The 21505-nt window shown below is 38.0% G+C and overlaps 1 protein-coding gene across 3 annotated transcripts in view; it reads left to right on the top strand.

The window, feature by feature from the left end:
• Nucleotides 1–21505, top strand: part of SORCS2 (sortilin related VPS10 domain containing receptor 2) — a 596570-nt gene that overhangs the window by 456709 nt on the left and 118356 nt on the right. For all 3 annotated transcript variants that reach the window (XM_064449081.1, XM_064449080.1, XM_064449079.1), the window contains exons 4-5: nt 13383–13547; nt 18350–18423. In XM_064449081.1, the coding sequence (XP_064305151.1) occupies nt 13383–13547; nt 18350–18423 (239 nt within the window). The remainder of the gene's footprint in view (nt 1–13382; nt 13548–18349; nt 18424–21505) is intronic.

The following is a 21505-nucleotide window of genomic DNA, read 5'->3' as shown; positions in this document are numbered from 1 at the left end:
TTTATACAGCTAAAACTCATAGAAGTGTTGGTTATTACTTTCTAAAATGTTTTGATTTAGGATCCTTTGGTCCTGTATAAACATGCAATATTATTTAGTAATCAAAGACAAATTATTTCACAGTACACAGAGGTCTGTTTGAAGGCAATTTGGGAAAAATAGCCATCCACCTGGGCAATCTGTCTTCTTGAACGAGGGTTATTTTTTCTCTTGGTTTTGGGTTTTTGGGTGGGTTGTTGTTTTGGGTTTTTTTTGGTAAATGCAGCATCTTTTATGTCTTTTCAGTCCCATAGGCCCTTTTATTTTCAGTAGCAATAAATGAGTTATAACATATTCCTCTACAAACTTTTTATTGTCTGCTTATTAATTCTCTCAAAGAAATGCTTAGGAGAAAGCTGGTAAAGTAAGGTACATTTGACTGTGAGACACTGTCAGGCAAGAGAGTAAATAAGCCTCTCTTCCCCCCCCCCCCCCCCTTAACTTGCAGTAAATTATCAAGAACTGTAGCAAATTAGTATGCCGCCTGGGACAGGCTGTTGATTATTGTGTGATTTCCATGTACTTTTCTGGAACAGGCTGCAGTCTCAGATGAGTGCACCTTTCAGGAAACTTACTTGTAGAAATGACAAAACGCCAGTTTATCTGGATATAGCATCACAGAATCATTTAGGTTGGAAAAGACCTTTTAAGATCCTCAAGTCCAACTGTTAACCTAACACTGCCAAGTCCCACCACTAAACCATGTCCTAAAGCGCCACATCTACACATCTTTTAAATACCTCCAGGGACGGAGACTCGACTGCTTCCCTGGGCAGCCTGTTCCAGTGCTTGATAACCCTTTTGGTGAAGAAATTTTTCCTAATATCCAATTTAAACCTCCCCTGGTGCAACTTGAGGCCATTTCCTCTTGTCCTATCGCTTGTTACTTGGGAAACAGACAGATATAGATTATACCAAGAGTTTTTAATTAACTTTTAATTATGTGAAAGAGGCTTTTCACATCTCCTAGCGTTTCTCTTTTTATGTGTCATCCTTTATAGCTAGCTCACATCACCCAGCCTCCACCTAGTTAGTTAGTTGTTTTATTATAGTGAATTCAATGATGCTTACAAGTTTTCAGGAGCATTACCTCAAATATAATTGACATCAAAGACCATGGATCTTCTTACACTTTTTATCAGAGCCTAGCTATGGTCCAGGGCTGCAATGGATTAAAACATAAGAGGTGAAGGACAAGGTGTCCTGGAAAGTTATACTGGAAAGGATTTTATGAGCATAAGAAAATACACTATGTTGTTTGAAGGGGTAATACCAACAGGAAAAAAAAAAAAAAAAAAAAAAAAAGACAAATTTTGAAACAAATATGAAGACCAGAAAAGGTCATTTGAATGTATTCTAGAACAGAGATGAACAATTAAACATTCGTAATTATTATAACTGAAAAATCCAGAGGAAAATCTAGTCTTCCCAGCTGCAGGGCTTGCCCTTTGCTATGGGTTGCACAGGGAGTGGCATTTGTAGGTTACAACGAGCTGGCCATTGTTGTGACAACAGCAAATGTTAAGTGCCTCCATCTACACATATTTTTTCTTCAGGATGGCACTTTCAGAGTCACGTTTACTGGGCAGGCTGGAGACATGAGCTGGTAGGAAACATGTGAAGTTCAACAAAGGTAAATACAAAAAAGAATCCTCCATCTGGGGTGGAATTACTCCAGCAGCTGTCCGAATGGGGCTGACTGGCTAGAAAGCTACTTTGCAGGAAAAAAATCTGGGGTTCCTCATTGAAATTCCAAGGGCGGAGCAGTATGCCTGTGTAGCAAAGAAACCCAACTGCATGCTCTGGAAAGAGTGTAGTCAGCAGGTCCAGCGAAATGATCCTTTCCCTCTGTATAGGAATTTTGTGACTGCATCTGGAATAGGTCCTCCAGGTTTGGGCTCCCCAGGACAAGAAAGGCATTGACATACCAGAGGGAGCCCAGTGGAGGGGCAGCTAGATCCAGAACTGGGGCACAAGAGACACAAGAAGAGGCTGAGGCACCAGGCTTGTTCATTCAGCCTTAACAAGGCTCAGGGGAGATATTGTTGCTGTCAAAAACCAGCTGTGCATGAAGCTGGAGTGAGTCTCTTCTCAGCGGTGTGGACAGGAAGTAGAGAAAACAACACCAGCTGGAACGCGGGAAACTCCAGTGGCTTACAAGGAAACAGATTTTTTGATGAGGGTAGTTGAACGCTGCAATCCAGAATGTGGGATCTCCATCCTTAGAGATATTCAGGACTGCAGTGGACGTAGTCCTGAACTATCTGCTCTACTTGGTCTCCCCTGGAAGCCTTTTCCTACCTAGATATATTTGTATTATTCCCTTCTCTTTGGCATTCTAGGAGTTAACTGGACAAATAACTCCCATTAGCCACACAGCCTTCCCTTAGCACAACAGGTGATCTGAGGAGCATAGGCAAAGGAGGGGGAAAAACAGTGAGATGAACTAAGTTCTTGCCTAGGAATAAGAACATGTTCATTTGAAGGGAAGGTAAGGGAAAGACTGCAAAAACGTGCAACTTCCAAGTCAAATATCTATATTGTAGTGCAACGCCTGGGCAGTATCCATCTGGATCTATCAAACACTGGAACTGTGCCTCCAGAATGATGCCTAATTATCAACAGAAGTGAATTGTTTTTATCTTTTCTGTCTAACCCAGGTTATTTATGACTGCCTGTTCAGTCCTGAAGACATATATAGGTCCATGTTCTGTTTGCTGTGCATGCCAGCTGACCAGTAGATTTAATCAAAAACATACACATCTGCACAGCTGAGATTAGAAATTGGCTCTGGAGCAGTAAGGGGTTCTTTCCTCATGCAAGTTAACTCTAAGGTTAACTTAGAGAGACCACTGGAACATGAGTATAGTGTCGTCTTAACATACAATAAAGGGATGAAATTTATTATTCAGTCTTTGTAAGTGGATAGTACTTTAAACTGAAAGTTTGACATTACATTGCAATAGGTAATTTATTTTTTTTTCATAAGAACAACTTCTAGTGTTAACATGAACATTTTTTTCATGATTAATACTTATTTCATTGACAGCACTGTGGGGTGAGGTGGGAGAATTTGCTTTTTTAATTACTCCTAAAATTCGTTTATGCTGCTTCCAGTAGCCCCATACCTACTTCCAAAATGCTTAGGGTATCCAATGATTTGTATGGTGTCTGGTACTTTCTGCTAATGAAATCAAAATATGAACAGTATGGAGATTTTGAGAAGAACAGCAGAGAGGTCTTTCCTCCTTCCTGTGTTGAAATGCAGTTAGTTCTGGCCAATATATCTTCTTCACTATTTTGTTCACATTCCTGATTTTCTCTGGTTTTTTTAGCTCTTCCATATCCCTTTTAAAGCCATTTACATATTTTTATTCAGATCCTGTTGGTATTGATGTGAAATGTAGTGGAACTGTGATATATGTAAAGTCTCATTAGAAATTTGTGTTTCAGCCTCAAGAACTAATACAAAATCTAAGTGCCAACCCCGTGGTAAGACTAATGTTTTGTTTGGATTCTGCTTTAGATGGCGTCAGTCCCAGGGTCTGCAAAACAGTCAGTTTGCAAAGTTCCTGCTGACTGAGAACAGAATTGGTACCCCAGCTGTCTGTCATAGAAGGGAAAATAACAATATCACCTGGATTTTCTTTTTCAGTATCAGCTGTAATTCACAGATTAATCTCCAGCAATATTTTTGCCAGGAGAGAAGGCTTGTGCTATGTTTCTAGCTGCATTCTATGTCTGAAAACACGCTTCCAGGATCTGAGCTCTTTAACTTCTCATTTTCAGTAAACTATTATGTTAAAAAAAAAAAACCAAACAACCAAAACCAGGAGTAATTACAAAATTTTTATCAGGATTACATGTTAGTAAAAGTGAGAGAAAGGAGAGTAGCAGAAATTTTTGTGCATTCATTTTGTTTACTTTCCTTATTACATTAATTATTTCCATTTTCATTTATTACATTCAACTTTTCACTAAGATGTACCGAAAAAAAAAGCCAAAATAACATGCTTGGGAATAAATATAGAAACAATAACCCTTGCCCCTACATTTTAGCAATGTAGTAAATTAACATTTTTTTCCATTTCTATCTCGGTTTTGATGACGTGCAGCCTTTTCTTTCTCATAGATGAGAATATGTACACAATTGCCTAAGGTTTAGTACCAAGAGACCAATACTTGTTCCTGCAAGAACAAGCGCTCTAACAACTAATCCACAAAATCAGTGTCTCTGTCCCAACAAATATTTTCTCTCTATCTATGTGCATAAACGGAACAGCCCCAGAAGGAATACTGTCCCCTCTAATTATTTCATGGGCCTTAGGAATCATGCTGATAAATCTTCTGATGGAAGTTTTCAGCAATACATTCCAGTTATGGCAAAATGATGCTTTTAAACATTAAAAAAAAAAGAAAAAAAAGGCTTACACATCATCTTTCAGAAGGTCCAATCAACACCCATCCCAAGCACACCTAGAGAAAACTAGCACAATGAGTGCCGGGTATGGGGATTTACTAAAACCATACCTCAGTATAAAATGGGTACTTTACAACTGCAAAAATCTGAGCCCTGATGGAGAAAGGTTCATTATCTACAGCGCTGCTAGGATCAGGCACAGCAGTACTATATGCTTCTGAATATAAAAGCTCTATTCTTCAGTGAAGTCCTTTTTCTATTAATGAGATTCTCCCTAATGGGACCAAAAATTACTTTAAAAGACATTTTCTTTCTGCTTTTCAAGGGCTTTTTTCCAGTCCATTTGGACCGGATATCAAAGATAAGGGAAAATATTTCAATAGCAAGAGCCTTTATAATTAAGCTTTGTAGCCTACATAATGGAGATATGGCCAAAATCAAGTGAAAAATAATTACTGTTTTTCCAGGGCTTGCTTCTGCTGCTCTGCTTCCCTTTCTTCTCCCCCTTCTATTTTCCCATTCAAAACCATATAGTCAGTTGTGCCTTACGTATTAAAGACTTGCTCTTCCCCCCAGGTTTGCATTTTCACCTGTGGTCTAGTAGAGAAGAGCTGTTCAGTCTTTAACTATACCCAGACCCCCATTAAGGAGAGCACCTACAGTTCTCAAAAGGAAGCAGGTACTTCCTGAAGGGCAAGGACTGTAATAACTCACCTTGCAGAGCCAGCTACGCCTTTAGATGTGGGAACAGACAAATTCAAAATACAGCATGAGACACATCTGAGAGACTTGGTGGATGATGCTAAGACAGGCATCATGTTTATTGTTTTCCACTCTTCAGGAACCTCTCCCAGTCACCAGAGCCTTTCAAAGCTCTCTGTGTTTTCAGGCAGCTGCTTCAGCAACTTTGGGTGTAGGCATCTGGTTGCATGAACCTGTGTGTATTTGCAGATGTATATACACGCACACCTCCAGGTTTGGAAAATGCTACTTATTCTTTATGATTTGAAACAGAGTTTTTAAGTACATTGATCTTTTCTAAGTGCTCTTTAGAAATGAGAGAGGAACAGAGGTGCTTGAAGTTGATGCCTCAGCTGGCATTAGGGATACCTTGGGCACAATGTGGGATGGCCTTTGGCTGTGAGAACACCAAGAAGCTGTTGAGTATTTGGTATTGGAGGGGACAACTTGTGCAAAGTGAGATTCCCCAGAGCAATGTTTTGAAAGCTCCCTTTTCCAGTTTACTCAGAAATTTTTTATGTAGCCTTATAATAGAAAAGAGTTTCATAATAGAAGACAAAAGGCACGTGTAATATTTTTAAGGCAGACAAGTGTTTCACCTATTACACAAGACGATGAGGTTCTGATCAATCCTATATGACTGATATTTTTAACCACCACAACTGCCTGCCTTTCCTTCGTATTTTCTCCCCATCCACTAATTACCATCTGTGTAATTTCTCTTTGAACTTAGTGCAATTTTTGCTCCTGACAAATTAGTGGCTGGTGACTAGGAACTGCTTGACCCATTTCTTCATTAAATTAGATCAACGCACATATGCAGTCATTTGTTGTGCATCCAATATCCTGTTTGGGAAGCATTGCTTTATATTTTTGCTCTGTGATGTCTTCAGGCAGAAAATATTTGCAGGTTTATTGGAATTCTGCAAAATAACTTCTTGAATTAGATTAGTCTGTGAATACCCAAGCTAAAAAGATCAGTGTGTGCCTGTTCTGTCTGGGAAATACTAATGTTTGTGGAGATGTTGGTGAAAAAAAGTGAAACTTGCCCATTTCTGCTGTGCAATCCAACTCTCTCTTTTTTTTTTTCCCCTCTAAGTCATGCAAAATGTCCTTATTTTATGGGCAGTATAAAACCTGGTTAGGGAACATTCCCCTGCTGTGACAAGAATTGGCGCTATGACTCCCCCAGTGCTGTTCCCTGCTCAAACTGCTGATTTCGAGCATACTGGGAAAGACTATCTGATTTAGTTCCTGGTGTACTGGAGTGCATAGTTTTAAATGAAACCATTTGAATATGTAAAGGTATCAATGTGATGATTGTCCCACAAAACATCTCAACATTAAGTTTTGCTCTTTTTAGATGTAGGAACTGTACAAAGGATACATCAAAAGATCACTTTTGCTGAAGAATTAGCAATAGCCAGGTTAATGTTGGACCTTGCAGGAAGACCAAAGGACTCTTCTGTTACTTTAAACAGAGGCAGAATCATATTAGGCTCCTTTATGTCCACCTTAGGTACCTAATAAAGCTTCTGTCTGAAAGTAACAGACCTGTGAGTTCAACATGTGTCAAGAGATCCACTGCATATAGTAAAGATATGACTTATTAATATCTTGCTCATAATAGTACCCGCGTATTTTACAGAAGATAAACAATGTATGTCTATCTTAGTTCTGCAAGATAAGTGCAAATAACACTAAAAGGATTATCTATTAAAGAAAGGAACGTCTATGAAGACATTGAGTACTGTTTCTCCTCTCCCTCTGCTGTGACCTTTGGCATATTCACACCTCTCTCAGTATATTGCAGGAATACCAAACTTGCTTAATATGTGCCAGTTTTTCAGAATTCTCTGGCTGGTGGAATGAATTACTGCTCTGAAATGTTTTTGAACAGAGCATTCCTAATGAAAATTTGGCTGCTAGTCAAGCGGCAACAACTTTTTGGTTCCAGCAGGTTATGGACAGATGAGATTTTTTCCTACGGAGGAAGAGGTAATGATCAGCTTGCTTATCCTCCCCAAAACATCTCTAAATAAGACGACTGAAGAATTGAGCTGTAATTGGTATCCCCTAGAGAGTTGGCACAGTCAGCCTCTTTGAGGTGTTCAGTTATAGAGATCAGGAAGATTTGGGTATATACAGGTTGCCAGCAAGTGCAGCAGGGCAAGATTTTTTAGTCCGTTCATCAACAACAGACAGAACTCCTATAGCTGTTTCTCAGTGGGCATTCGTTATTATGATATGTAACTAAACTTGCTTCCACTATAGTGAAGCCTAGAGAAAAGCCAACTATTTCAAAACTATTTCCTTTTATGATCAGATTATATCATTTCAGGCTTGCCTAGTTGCAGTGTGAGCCAATCATTCTCCATCCAGTTGCTCTGAACACGTTTTTCTGTTAAGGTGCTAACTCTGATGTTCATTCCCTCTTCAGCATCTTTCATATGCTACCAACTGCTCCAGCTGGTAACCAGCTCATTTTAAGATACTAACCTCTTAATATTCATTCCACATCCTAAAGTGCCTATTATGTTACTATTCATAGATAAATAATATTACAGCTTCAGCTCCCTTCCCTTCCCTTCCCTTCCCTTCCCTTCCCTTCCCTTCCCTTCCCTTCCCTTCCCTTCCCTTCCCTTCCCTTCCCTTCCCTTCCCTTCCCTTCCCTTCCCTTCCCTTCCCTTCCCTTCCCTTCCCTTCCCTTCCCTTCCCTTCCCTTCCCTTCCCTTCCCTTCCCTTCCCTTCGAAATGCATCTGTGTGACAGCTTGAAAGGGGCTTTTCAAGAGAAAGTAAATATGAATTCTAGAGGAAGCTGTGAATGCTTAACATGAAAAGTCTATTATGGGATGTATGTACATTCATGTGTATATGTATTCCATCAATGTGCATTTATGCAATTCAGTTGTACACACAAGCCGATTTTTCTAGCTCTTGTTAATTTTCAGTGATTCATTAGTGATTACATTCACTAATAACTAACATTTGTGAGGAGTGATTTTTGGGTGCAACTTCCAGGGAAAATCTGCAAGATTAAACTGTTACCTGGAAGGCATTTTATTTTACTCTCTGCTTGGAATTATCCTGGATTGATTCTTTAGATATTGTTTTTACCCCTGTGAGAGCAAAGTGACTATTTTTCACTCTGCAGCTTTGCCACTCTTGAGTTATCAGGTCTTTCACACCATCCAAGATAAAAACCATAACCCTTGGCAATCTACTTTGTGTGCTTTATAAATGCCACCTGAGAAGCAACATCTCATTTACAACTGGGACAAGGAGCTAGAGTAATTTCTCTATCAGCCAAGCATATCTAATAACACATAAATAATGTAAACTGTAAAACCAAGAAAAATAGTTGACTTAGTTAATCTGAAAAATGTTGGGGGTGTGACTGCAGTGCTGTGAAGCTCTACAAATACCGCCCCGAGACTGGCAGTACTGCCACAAAGAATATTTATCTTCAAAACTCACGTAGGCATGCAGGTTTATGTGATGGTATCACCAGGAGTTTGGTGCTGTCCTGTGCCCAGCAGTCTTGTCTCCAGTTTAGCTAAGAACCTTCATCTAGGCATCAACATTACATGTTCTTAATGGAAATTAATTGACCTTAGTGGGGATGGCTCATAAGCTTGCATTGTTAAGGTTTTTGCTGAAGTGAGTCCGGCACTCTTTAGGATTGAATCCCCATAGCTAAATCCTCTATGTCCAATAGGAGTTCAGTCTACTGGAGGGGACTGAAGAGATGTAGCTGGTTCCTGGGCACACTTAGCCTCTCAGTGCATGGCTGCTGAGTGATTAAATGAAGAGTTTCCATATTTTGATTTCTTACTCAGCCTGGAGGAGGTTTTTTCCCTCAAGGTCAGCTTAGAGTACTCAGGAATATGAGGTGTCTTGATTTCTGACCATATGCAGGATTATAGAATTAAAAAATGGTGTGTCTCATCTCTCTCACCACTTACTGCAGAAATCTCCATTGGCAAGTCAGATGCTGTGAGTCTAGAAATTTCTTCATGGTGGACATTTTGACTTTTTTTTTTCTCCTATTTTAATACTAGAGAAACAGAAAAGAAAATAAAAGCTAGAATTAAAATTAAGATCAGTTGCTGAAGCTGAAAGAGCACAATTGTAATATGTTACAAGATTGCCTTGTTTTAGAGAAAGTGCTGATTAAGATCAAATTTATCTTGAGTTTACATTTTTACATTTTGATTGGACCTAAACTGTGGGGAGGGGTGTTATATTTCAGAGACAGTGCAAATGATGCATGATAATATCCTATGTTTATTGCCACTTGAAATTACAGCACAGCTTTGAACTGCTGCCAAATCTACAGTTAAGACTCCCTAGTAATCACTATGATTATTCCAAGTCTTCATGGTAATAGTGGAAGAAGTACGATACACAAGCTACTATAGCCTAAGCTGTCAGAGTATTTTTATCCTTTGTAGCTCAGATTGTGATTCCACCCAGTAGAGGGAATGGTTAGACATGCACGTTGGCCAATGAATCCTGAAAGAAAGATTGATTAAATAAATGGATTTGATTATGTTCTTTTCAGATTTATTTGGCTTTTCTATTACCTCCTGCCTCACTAACTTTTCCTGGAACAAGAAAAAGCATAGCTTTTCTTTATTTTTGGAATGCTTTAATTCATATGTTGGCATGGTGTAGTATTCCTCATTTTTATTAGAAATATTTTTTGCTTTCCTCCCTGTTGATCTACACCATATCCTATTTCCACTTATTTTCTTTACAATCCATGGGATTGGGATAGTTCATCTCCTTAAAATATTCTTTTGCCTCCACTTAACTATTGGAAATTGTAGATTTACATCTGATCTGAATGTATACATATGTGTTATTGTGGCTTATTTAGCTGATGGGAGTTTAAGAAGTGGGGTCAGGGATTAACAGCACAATCTAAAGTTACAATTTACTAAAAAATATTAGAAGATTCTCACAAGAGGGAGAAATGCTCTGTAAAAAGTTGTTTAAAAGAAGCTTAAGTGAAATTTAGATGTGATTAAAATCTGTTCTAGTTTTTGGATATACAATTATTCAAGCAAGTTGTTTATTTTGAATTAAAATCCTCAGTGATCACTGTTAGTCAGCTCTCCAGATACTATGTCCCAGTTGCATCCCTTCATCTGTTGTTAGCAGGAAGGTTTTGCTATTTGTTCCACTTACAAAGTAAATAAAACTTGTTATGGAAAGCATTTAATGTGGGTACAGTATTTACGCTGGAATATTTTCTTCAGCAAGTAGTGTTAGCCAGCAGGCAAGTCTGAGCACTCAGTGTGTTAGCTGTGGGAAGCAAATCTGTATGCCTGGCGCATAATGATCAGTTTAAACTATTGAAATATAAATCAGAATACTGAGTGAAATTAAAAAATGTTTCATTAACTGAATTATGATGTGTGGGGGGGTAAAACTATAGTAAGGGACTCTGCCATATACACTTAGATGTCTACAATCTTCAGGCTATTTTTTTTTCTGATAGATTTAACTCTGAAGCACAGCTTTAGCAAATATCACAGCATATTTGCATTTTTCTTAAGACTTCAGTTTCTAGAATGATGTTGTCTGCAAGCTGCCCTTGGGTCCTCATTATGAAACTTAGATGTGCCTATACTCAAGGCTCATTAACAGTGAAAACCACTCCCAAATTTATAAATCTAATCCTTTATTATTTTGAAGTCAATATTTTGGTATTTTTGGAAGTGTAAGATTTATTGTGCCAGAAAAAGAAAGCAAGACAACAGTCCTGTAGTCCAGATATTATCATTTTGTTCACGAGCAGTTTGTGCCTTTCCTGGAGTATATGCCGTACTTATTTGTTGTCTTCATTGTATTCATTTTTAAAAATGCTAACAGGAGAAAATGAAAATAATAATGATATTTATGGAAATTGTTATTTGGACTAGAAGACTGTATACAAAGATATTAAGCTTTCTATATGGACTTCACTGCCAAACTGCTTCTAGTGATATGGTGTGGAAGGACTTGCACACACTGCACGCTAAGCATGAGTCTCAGGACCAGCCTTGTGCTTGCGTTAAAATGCGAGGATGTGCCTGGACACAAGTTTCAGGAGGAATTGTGGAGCTCACACTGCAGACTTGCTAGTGGAATTCGCTTTAGCACAGGACCTGGTCCTTCTTTGTGTGATCTGGTCAGGAACCAACAGGATTGAGTGCTATGTAGCTTGCTCAGCATGGGCATAACTATCATTAGTTTATTAGAATTCATTTATTTCCAAGAAAAACTAGATGCTTGGAGCCTGAGTTGCACACGGTAGCATGGTAAAGTACAACTCTCTGTGCTGGCCCTAAATGCTTTTTCACCATGTGATGCAAGTGAAGGGACAGGGCAGCAAGTGACAACACATTCAATATTAGATTGGTGTGGGCTGCGGAAAACTTGCCAAATGAGTGTGTGGCGAGATTAATTGAATGCTATATCTAGGCCACCAGCAGCATACTTGGAATGTATGTAGTAATAAATTAAAGAGATACTGTTTGGAGAGTTTACCAAGAGACAGGAAGCCATTGGATACAGTAGGAATAAAAGATGGCATTTGTGAAGGTGTCATTTATAGAGACTTTCCCATTAAAATTACCCGATTTCCTCCTCTTGGGTAAAGTATATCATTAGAAAAATACAAGATCATAGAAAGGCTATTATCTTGCTCTTCTTACTGACCTAGTCACACAGCTAATAGAAGTATGTTTGGCTTAATATGTTCTTTAGTGTGGAGTTTCAGCGGTGGACTATGGACCCTGAATTATGTGCAATTCTTTTTCTTGTTCAACAATGTACTCCAATATGTGCCCCATTTTAGGTATATGAAAGCTGTGTAGAAATTAGTGCAACTTTGTGTGTGCTTCAAGTAAAAGTGCATATGCTTAAGTAACCTGTCATATTAGAGCATCTACAAATGTTGTATTTATAGTTTTTCCCCTAAGACCCGTTGCAATAAAAGCTCAGTCCAACTGTCGTATCTGTGTAATAAATCAGAAATTTCAAATTTTTAACTTCAGCTTTACTCTAAAAAAGTGAGAACATAAAAATAGTAGTTTTGTCTAATGTATTTCCTTCACTGTATTGTAATTTGGTTTGCATACCTTGTTGCCATGTATTTCTGTAAGCAATTTACAGTCACTGTATCACAGTGGTCAGGATTCTGTGGTGTCTTCTGCATCATTTGCTGAACGTTCTAAATACATTTTGAATTCAGGATTTTTTTTTCTTTTTTTTAAATTGTTTTTGAAGTGTGAGCCAAAAAGAGCCCAGCTGGGCTTTGAAAATCCATGCTTTGTTTGTAGGCTATCAGTTGATAAAGGGTATTTTTTTGAATGCAATCTGAGCATGTTTGGTCTGGAAAGACAATGAAAATGCATCCTCACACCGCATTTTTAGAACCACCCTATAATGTGCAGGCCAACTGGAAAGGGTGAAGGAGTTGAAAAGAGTGAAATTCTAATTAAATTGCATGGGGAGAATTTCTTTGTAGCTGACATGAAGTTCACACAAGGAGACAGCTCAAGCTATTACTATGTTTGAGTCAAGGCATTATCTGGACTTGAGAAGGAAATGCAAGTAATTGATTGGTATATTTTTCTGCATCAAAGTGAACTGCCATTTTATCCAAAATGTGTCAGCAGGAGGAGAATGGTAAAGCAATGGAGAAATATTATAAACTAGTTCTTTCTCCTGGATCATTCTGCTGATACAACTGTAACAGTGATTATTTTTACATTCAGTATTTATAAAGGTAGCCTCACTAGATAAAGTGAAGTATTTATATGGAGATGTTAAAATGAGTCATTACTAGTATTAATCATTTTTTGGATTGTCTGAAGATTTTCTCATGTGACATAATGAACCTTGCTTGAGCACCAAAATCCAAGGCAGTCATTCTGAGTAGAGATGAGGAGTGTGATTAATTTGGTGTGATTTGCAAGAGAAATTATAGAACTTAACATTCACCGGTTTGGTCAGGAAAGATTAATAGGGTCTTGCAGTCCTTATCTCTTAGATGCTTTTGAGGTTCTTGTCCACCAAATGTTGATAAGTAACATATGTACAAAATCTGACATTTACAGAAGAAAAGTAAGGCTGTGTTGTCTGATATAAACAGTCTTCTGAATATATGTTGTCGATTTTGTCTTTTAGATAATTCTTGTAAGTTCTTCCCATAATGACCGTGACCAAAGCCTTTTCATAAGCACGGATGAAGGAGCCACTTTCCAGAAACAACCCATTACTTTCTTTGTGGAAACTCTTCTTTTTCACCCGAAAGAAGAAGATAAAGTACTTGCTTATACCAAGGAAGGCAAGGTAAAGCTTGAAAATACTACATTTGTTTTAAATTTAAATTTAGGAATTATTTTGTTATGGAGATATGAAAGAGTTCTGATATGTGGATTAGTGTTGGGTTTTTTGAAAAATCAGTTGTCCAGAAGGGAACCATATTTGTTTTCTGAGAGGCTTATTGAAATATTTATTGTATTCATGTCCAAATCTTCATTTTTACAGTCATTTCAATCCTGGCATTTTCAGTTGATGTGGATATTGGTAGTATTTATCCTCTTCATAACATAGTTAAATACTATCCTGGAAATGTGGTCCTCCCTAGAAGGTGACCATAAGCAATTGCTCTGTAATTTATAGTGTAGTAGAAAGTTAATGAAGCTGAAATAGTGTCTCCAAAGGCAGTTCATGGGATGTAAAATAAAGTAATAGAAAATAAACTGCACAGTTGTACAGCAGAAGAGGATCTTGGGAACCACTGAATCTGTAGAAATGTAGAATAATTCTCTCTCTCATTACGTATTTATACCACTTTCAGATTCAGGGGTTGTATCATGTGGTTTGTATATTTTGACCAGCTTTCAGATTTCTTCTGGTTAATTTATGAAGTCATTTTTCTGGATGGGTTAGGCTAAACGCTGATGAGTGAGCCCACAGTCTGTACGTGTGTAGTTCACCTCTTTTTCACAGTGCCAGAACTGCAGCTGTAAAGTTTCTGTGATTCTGGTCCTAGTAGTGGTCTTGACTCACCTCTATTGTTACTCTTCTTATAAACTGAAATTAGATAAACTCTGGTTTGTGTTAATCCTTGTCAGACTTCACAGGAGGTTTATATTTCGGTGGTGAGAGTAGTCAGAGTGAGTTTTTCATGCAACAACCAAATACTGCACTGATTTCAGCAATGTTATATCAAGTCATCATCCTTTGGGATATTTTCTGGGATATATAAATGAATAGCTGATCCCAAAACAATTTACATTTACAGGCAGTTGCAAATAGAATAGAACTAGAGTAAAAAATATAGCAAACCAAACTCAGTCACAAATTACATGAAATATTTTACTTAGCAGCTTCAATTTGAAATCCTAACTCAATTACAAATGTGTGGAATTCATGTTATGTAAACAAAATACTTCAGGGAAGCCTGAAGTTATGAAAAGCCTGTCTTATGAAAAGCTCTTTTTTCACTGTGACTCTTGTATCTGATGATAAACATAATTCCTTTTTTTGCATAGTTAGAAGATCAAATGTCATGAAAAACTAAATGGCAGAAAGTTTAAGAGCCCAAAGAAGGGTACGGAAGAAGCTGACCAGTCACAACAAGTGGGTAGAAATATTTGCCAGGCAAGGGAAGGGGCAGGAACACCAAGTGAAGCATTTGCTTTGTCTTTTGACAAATCTTGTGTGATAGGGACATTTTCAGATATTTTATACTCAGATTGTCTTCCAAACAGAGTAATACTATTATTTGCCATGTTTAAAACATGACTGGACAAAAACCCTAAAAAATATTCAGTAAAGAATAGCTCTGCATTACGAGCAGGAAGGGTTAGGCAATCTGATAGACTTTTCAAGGATAAGGATAGGCTTTCAATATGACACTGTAAAGACTTGCTGGACAAATCCTACATCTCTACCTAAGATGTGTAGGAATGAAGGATGCCTTTGATTATAACTGGGTCAGTAACCTGCTTGAATTTTATATAAGTTCTGATATATTTGGGCTAGCAGGGAGAGGAAGATGAAGTGATGCTGGCAAAGGAAGAGCTGAACATGAAGATTGCAACTTCACATAAAAACAGGTCACTGTTCTAAAATCAATGGTCTTGAGAGGTAGTGTTGATCTGAATTTGGCCTAGGGAGATGGTTAACTCTAGCTTTTTGTGTTAAGTAACTGCACCTTCACTGAAAGTAAGTTGTGTCAGGATGTAACACAATCTAAAATTCAGGAAAAGCTGTTACCTCCTGTAATTAAAATGATTTCTTAAAAAAGCACTTTTGAGAATACAAGGAATATAAGGATCACGTCCTTCACAAATAGTGATCAGGCTTCTCTGTCTACTGGGCCATCACGGCCTTTCTCACAACTTCTGATTTGATTTAAGGCTTATTTTATATTGCAAAATATGCATTGTTCTTTCATTCAGAACCCTAGATTTTCTTTAAATAAAGCTCTAGCCTCTAGCTGACACTATAAATTAATGCAAATCCAGTCAATGTGGTTGGATTAATCCATTTACTGCCTCAAATCTATACTTTCTTTTTCTGGCTACCACAGTTATAATGAATAACAATCCACTATTCACCGAGTCTATATAAAAGCTTCTAGATTTTTTTTTTAAACTCAGTAGGGATGCAATAGATCTTAATTGTTCATATGGAAGCTGAAAGGATGAAAACATGGCAAAACTGAGAAAAGTGGTTTCAGTTTTTTTAAAAAGTGATTCCATACATTTCTTGCATGGGTGGCAATAAACAGAACTATAACATCTATTAGATGTGTTTGCTGAAGCCAGAGATTTTAGCTGTCCTCTAATATAACTGTTTTCACCTCATATCTAATCTCATTTAGTAGTTTCATCACATGTACCTGTTAAAAAACCAAAACACATACGGGTCATTTTTTTTAATTAAAGGAAGCTGAATGTGTGTATAAGTTAGTAACACATTATTTTTTATTTTTTTTCAAATAGTGCATCAGATAAAAATTCCTCTCAGTTTGAATGTGTCTAATCAGTCCTACTTCACTTGCCCTTACAGTAAGATTGGAAGGGCTTCCCCCTACACTAAATCAAACTGTTCCCCATAAGCTCACAGCCTTCAATCTTAAATGTGCATGAGGGGAGGTAGTTTGGGTTTGGTGTGGGAGGGCTGGGTTTGGTTTGGCCTTTTTTGGCCTATATTGCACAGGCATCACTGTTCTAATGGCGGGAATCTTCTCTCTTTTTCTTCTGAAATTCATCCATGACAAAATTATATCCCATTGTTCATGTGCCAGTGTTGTCCCTTATCCTGAATAGCTCTTTTCCCTCTTGCCAGGAACCTCTGAATTCTTGGCATTTTTTAGCAGCTTGGACACCAAGGTTAGGGCAGTGCCTTAAATGACCATCTCTTCCAGATTTATAGCAGTCTGCTGAGGCAGGTAACTAGCTGAGCAGAGTGCACCCTTTTAGAAAGATGATCAAACCAATGGTTATCTTTTCTGTAATGCCTGTGCTGTCAGGTGTTTGAAGAAGAGGCTTAAGTTGTCCATCCTGCACATCTAGCCCATTTAAAACCACATCACCCCCTCCCATGAGGTTGCTCTAATCTATATGCTATAAAATACACTGGTTGCAGCAAACCCTAACCCATGTGATAAAACTAAGATCAGAAAGTTAGCAGGCAAATCGGGAGCCTGACTCTGCAACCCCATCATTAAAGTATTTAAGTCTGTGGTTGAAGACCTTTGATCCCTGATCATTTCTGTTTATTGTCTGGGTGATGGGAAATAAGCAATCTGAGTCCTGATTGTAGTTTCTTACCTGAACTGTGGTCTCCCTGCTTTAATTGAGTACGTAGTGGAACAAAGCCCAGTCACTGTGAAATGCAAAGTAACTGGGAAATACTGTTTTATCTCTAATTCACATTTTAGTACATTTGTCCAGAGGGTTTATGCTGAGATAAGTTACCTCAGCCTTTACATATTAATATTGCTGGTTTTCTGGAGTAAAACATAATACTTAATCTTGGGCTTGTTTGTTTCGGTTGGGTTTTGGTGGGTTGTGTTTTTGGTTTTTGTTGTGGTATTTTGGGTTTTTTTCCATTTGTCATTGAGTCTGTCATTTTAAAACAAACCATTTCTTACTAGTCCTTATATGACACATTTCCCCAGAAGAAACAGTGACTGAACTGGTGACTTATTCCCACATCAGAGAAGAGCAGTTTTACTTGCCTTTTTTTCCCTATTAGAGATATTAAGAGAAAACCCATCATATGTAAATTGGATCAAATAAGAAATGCATACAGACAGCAGGGGGCTTTAAATCTGTCTTTTTAAAAGCCTAACAGATATTTCCTCTTTTAACTAGAGAAAACGCATTATGAAGGCAAATGCTGAAGCAGGGAGATTTCTGATTAGCTATTTTATATCCCTCTTTATTCTGGGGAAAACAGCTTTCATCTGCACTCTTGACATCCATCCATCTCATTAGCATTTGCTTTTATAGCTGGGGTGAACTGTTCAGAGGGAAGGTGGAGCTGGAGTCCTTCTCCTTTAGGCCATCTTCAGCCTCTGCTGAGTGACCATTTCTCACACATCACAAATGGGTATTCATGAAGCAAGCCCTTAAATGCATCTCTCCTTATCAAATCTCTTAAGCATTTCTCTAATACCTTTTGGTCTTATTTTAGCAGAGTTTTAAAGCCATTGACTTCCTGGCTTAAGTATTTTTGATGGAATTAAGGCCTGAAGCATAAAGGGAACATTTGTGCTTGTTTGGTCAATGAATGGGAAGAAGGAGAACAAAAGTGTCCTTTTACCATCCCTCTTGTGTAACCATGCTGAGGTGAAAAATAATCTGACCCAAAAGGAACTGTGAATTGTTTTCATGGTAAACAAGAACACATTGCCACTGTATCTGGTTCTTTATAGATTATATTTTAAAATATTTTCTCTATGAAAGGTTATTACTCTGAAAAACATTGCAGAGAGTTCCTGGTAATGATTTTTTTTTTTCTAAATTGGTGTGCAATCTGTCATTTTAATAGACATTGGACCTGTCTTTGAAGGTGTATATCATTAACAGTTTCCTATCATCTAATTTTAATGTTTTTTTTTTCTTTTGTAGGCTTATGTATCCATTGACTTGGGGAAAAAATGGATCCTTCTTCAGGAACGAGTTTCAAAAGATCATATGTTTTGGTAAGAACTCTGTTATTGTAGAAAAAAAATGAACAGCCAATGTATGTCATTCTAATCAAGAAAGATATTTCCAGTGTACTGATGGGGACAGTATGAACCGTGGTGTGTTTTGCAGATTGAGTATGTCATTGTTGCTGTGTCCACTATTGTAAATTCATACGCATGCCAGTGTCAGCACATATAAAGATTATAGGTCTGGATCTACGGAGCCCAAGATTTAGAGCGAGCTGTAGCGTCCAATGAAATTGCTCTTTGTTTTACTGGTGAAATTGACCTTATGAAAGGAGAGCACTCTTTTTGCAGAGAAAAATCTATAACATTTTTTTAAAAGAGGTTGAATCAGACCTATTAACTGGAGCCATATATAAACTTACACTATCAAGGAAACTGGTGCAAAATATCACCATATGAAAGTATGACTTTATCAAGTACACGTAAATAAAATTATTTCATTTTCAGCTCAAATACTTTGCAGTCTCTCAAAATGTTTAAGAAGTGATTTAAGCAGGTTGACAAAATGTTTGAAGAATAAGTCAATGCCTGTTTTTATACAACTTAAAATAAATTGAAAAGTGTATAACTTCTTTTACACCAAAATTAACCTTTTGATAGTTTTTTAACCGAATTAGCATTTTTAAATGGTCAATTTGTACACTCAACATTTATCTGATTTCTGTTTACTTCAGTGTGTAAGTATGGACTGTGCATAACTGTATTGTTAGCTACCAAGATGATCAGGGGACTGGAGCATCTCCCTTATGAGGAAAGGCTGAAAGACCTGGGTTTGTTCAGCCTGGAGAAGAGAAGACTGAGAGGGAATTTCATCAATACCTATAAATATCTAAAGGGTGGGTGTCAGGATGATGGGACTAGGCTCTTTTCAGTGGTGCCCAACAGCAGGCCAAGGGGCAACGGGCACAAGTTGGAACGTAGGAAGTTCCACCTCAATATGAGAAAAAACTCCTTTCCTGTGCGGGTGCCAGAGCAGTGGCACAGGCTGCCCAGAGAGGCTGTGGAGTCCCTTCCCTGGAGACATTCAAACCCCACCTGGACACGTTCCTGTGCCCCCTGCTCTGGGTGTGCCTGCTCAAGGGGTTGGACAAGATGATCTCCAGAGGTCCCTTCCAACCCCTACTGTTCTGTGATTCTGTGATTACCAATAATTGGTATTTTTTGTTACAGGATTAGTCATAACATGGTAGACATTTCCATTCCCTAAATGACTTTTGATTTTAGTTCTAGAAGGACTCTGATCTGTGTCATTTACAATTATCCATATGTCTATGGAGCAATATCTGGCTTTCAGCAATATTTTGTGGTTTGCTAGTGGTGTTGCCAGCATTGAAATGGATTTACCTGATCTTGGTTGCAAGATTTGAGATTTGTTTGGCATTCATGCTGTGATCCTCCTTGTTCTTCAGGTAGTTGCTTTTCTCTTGAGTTGAAATAGATACTTATCTTAGCGACACTCGGGGAAAACCAAAACCCGAATCTGCTTAAACTGCCAGTGTAAAGGTTACAAAGCATACAGAGCTGTTATGGTGCCGACAGATATGTTGGCCACTGGCCTAAGACATAGCTGGGTGCGTCCAAAGGTGTGCTGGCATGTGTGCTGCTGCTGCACCTGGCTGGGGGGGCATGTGACCTAGGGCAGGGACACATGAACAGGTTAAACCCTGTTTGGAAGATCTGGGAGCATAAGACCTAACCTGCTCTGCTGACCTGTTGGTATTTATCCCTGGCCATATCAAGGGAGTTCCTTCATACTTCCAGGTGCCTCTTTTTCAATCTGCAAACTACTTAACTGTCCATACTTTTAGTAAACCAGCATGGAGCTGTTTTGTAGTAACAGCCATCTGATTTACTCCAGTTAGTCTCAGCCTTTTCTGCTTAAACACTTGAATTAGCCTGACACTTTCTGCTTGCTTACTCCTGCAAAATATAGCCTTATTGAAGAACTTATTTCTACACAGCAGCTGGAGTTTCATAGACAATACACTTTACAGGTCTCTTAACCACAATGTGAAAGGGTATAATCATTCAGAAATAACACAGTGGGTCAGAAATGTCATGTCTGCCTTACAACTGATTTTTCATTAGCAAGATTATACAGGGTGTAAATCAGGAGGGCGTGTGGCACTCTCTCTTTAAAAAAATAACTTTTTCAAATGTTTTAGGTCAGAAAGCCATCAAAGTCACTAACAGGTATCAACAGTGGAAGCCTCTCTCTTGCAGACTTGTTTAATGATGTTTCCCTTATCTGGGTCTAGGTATATTTAACACTCTTAAGTTATGAAAAATGTAGCATACCACTGAAATATCTGTCAGTTTTGCTCTGACTCAAACCATCTGTCAATGTTTTTTGTATGTAAGAATTAAAGCCAGCAAGTGCTTGTTTAACATTAAGTTTATATTTTGCTGTGTTTCAGAATCCTTATGTTTCCTTATATCATTCAGACACAATCAGGGAAGTGTCTAGATCTTCAAGAGGAATAACTTCCATGTAGTACTTCAAAGTTATGGTTGTTCATTAATGTCACATTCCTGTCAGATAAGAATAATAAATACTAAGAGTTGGTACAGTTATAACCATTAGAAATATTTTCTAGGTTTTTGTTTTCCTTTTTTTCTCTATACAGACCATTCTGATTTGTCTCAAGAACTGTATCAGCCAGCAACAGCAAGGATTTGGGAGCAGAATAGTGCCTCATCAGTACCAAATGATCCTTCTCTTAAACTTCCATAAAAATAAAGATATATAAATGTATTTTACTTCTAATATCATATGGGACATTGTGATATACAAAGAATCTGCTGTGAGCGGAGGGCTGGATGTGAGGGTCTCCCTGTGGGAGTTACTCTGTCATTATGGGAAACTTACCATTACTTTATGGCCTTCATCACCTGAGTTATAAGTGCTAGATAGAAACAAGTATTTGTGTAGTTTTCAACAGATGTAAGAATGTGGTCTTTGTCATACCTTGACTGTTAGGACACTGAGTCCAGTATTTTCTTCTTGGCAATATGTAACATCTGACATGTTAAAGATAGGTGAAATCAATTCAAAGTAATTGTACGTCTC

The sequence above is a fragment of the Phalacrocorax carbo genome, chromosome 4 (genome assembly GCF_963921805.1).
Source record: "Phalacrocorax carbo chromosome 4, bPhaCar2.1, whole genome shotgun sequence".
NCBI classification, from domain to species: domain Eukaryota; kingdom Metazoa; phylum Chordata; class Aves; order Suliformes; family Phalacrocoracidae; genus Phalacrocorax; species Phalacrocorax carbo.
This window is presented reverse-complemented; position numbering and strand designations above follow the sequence as displayed.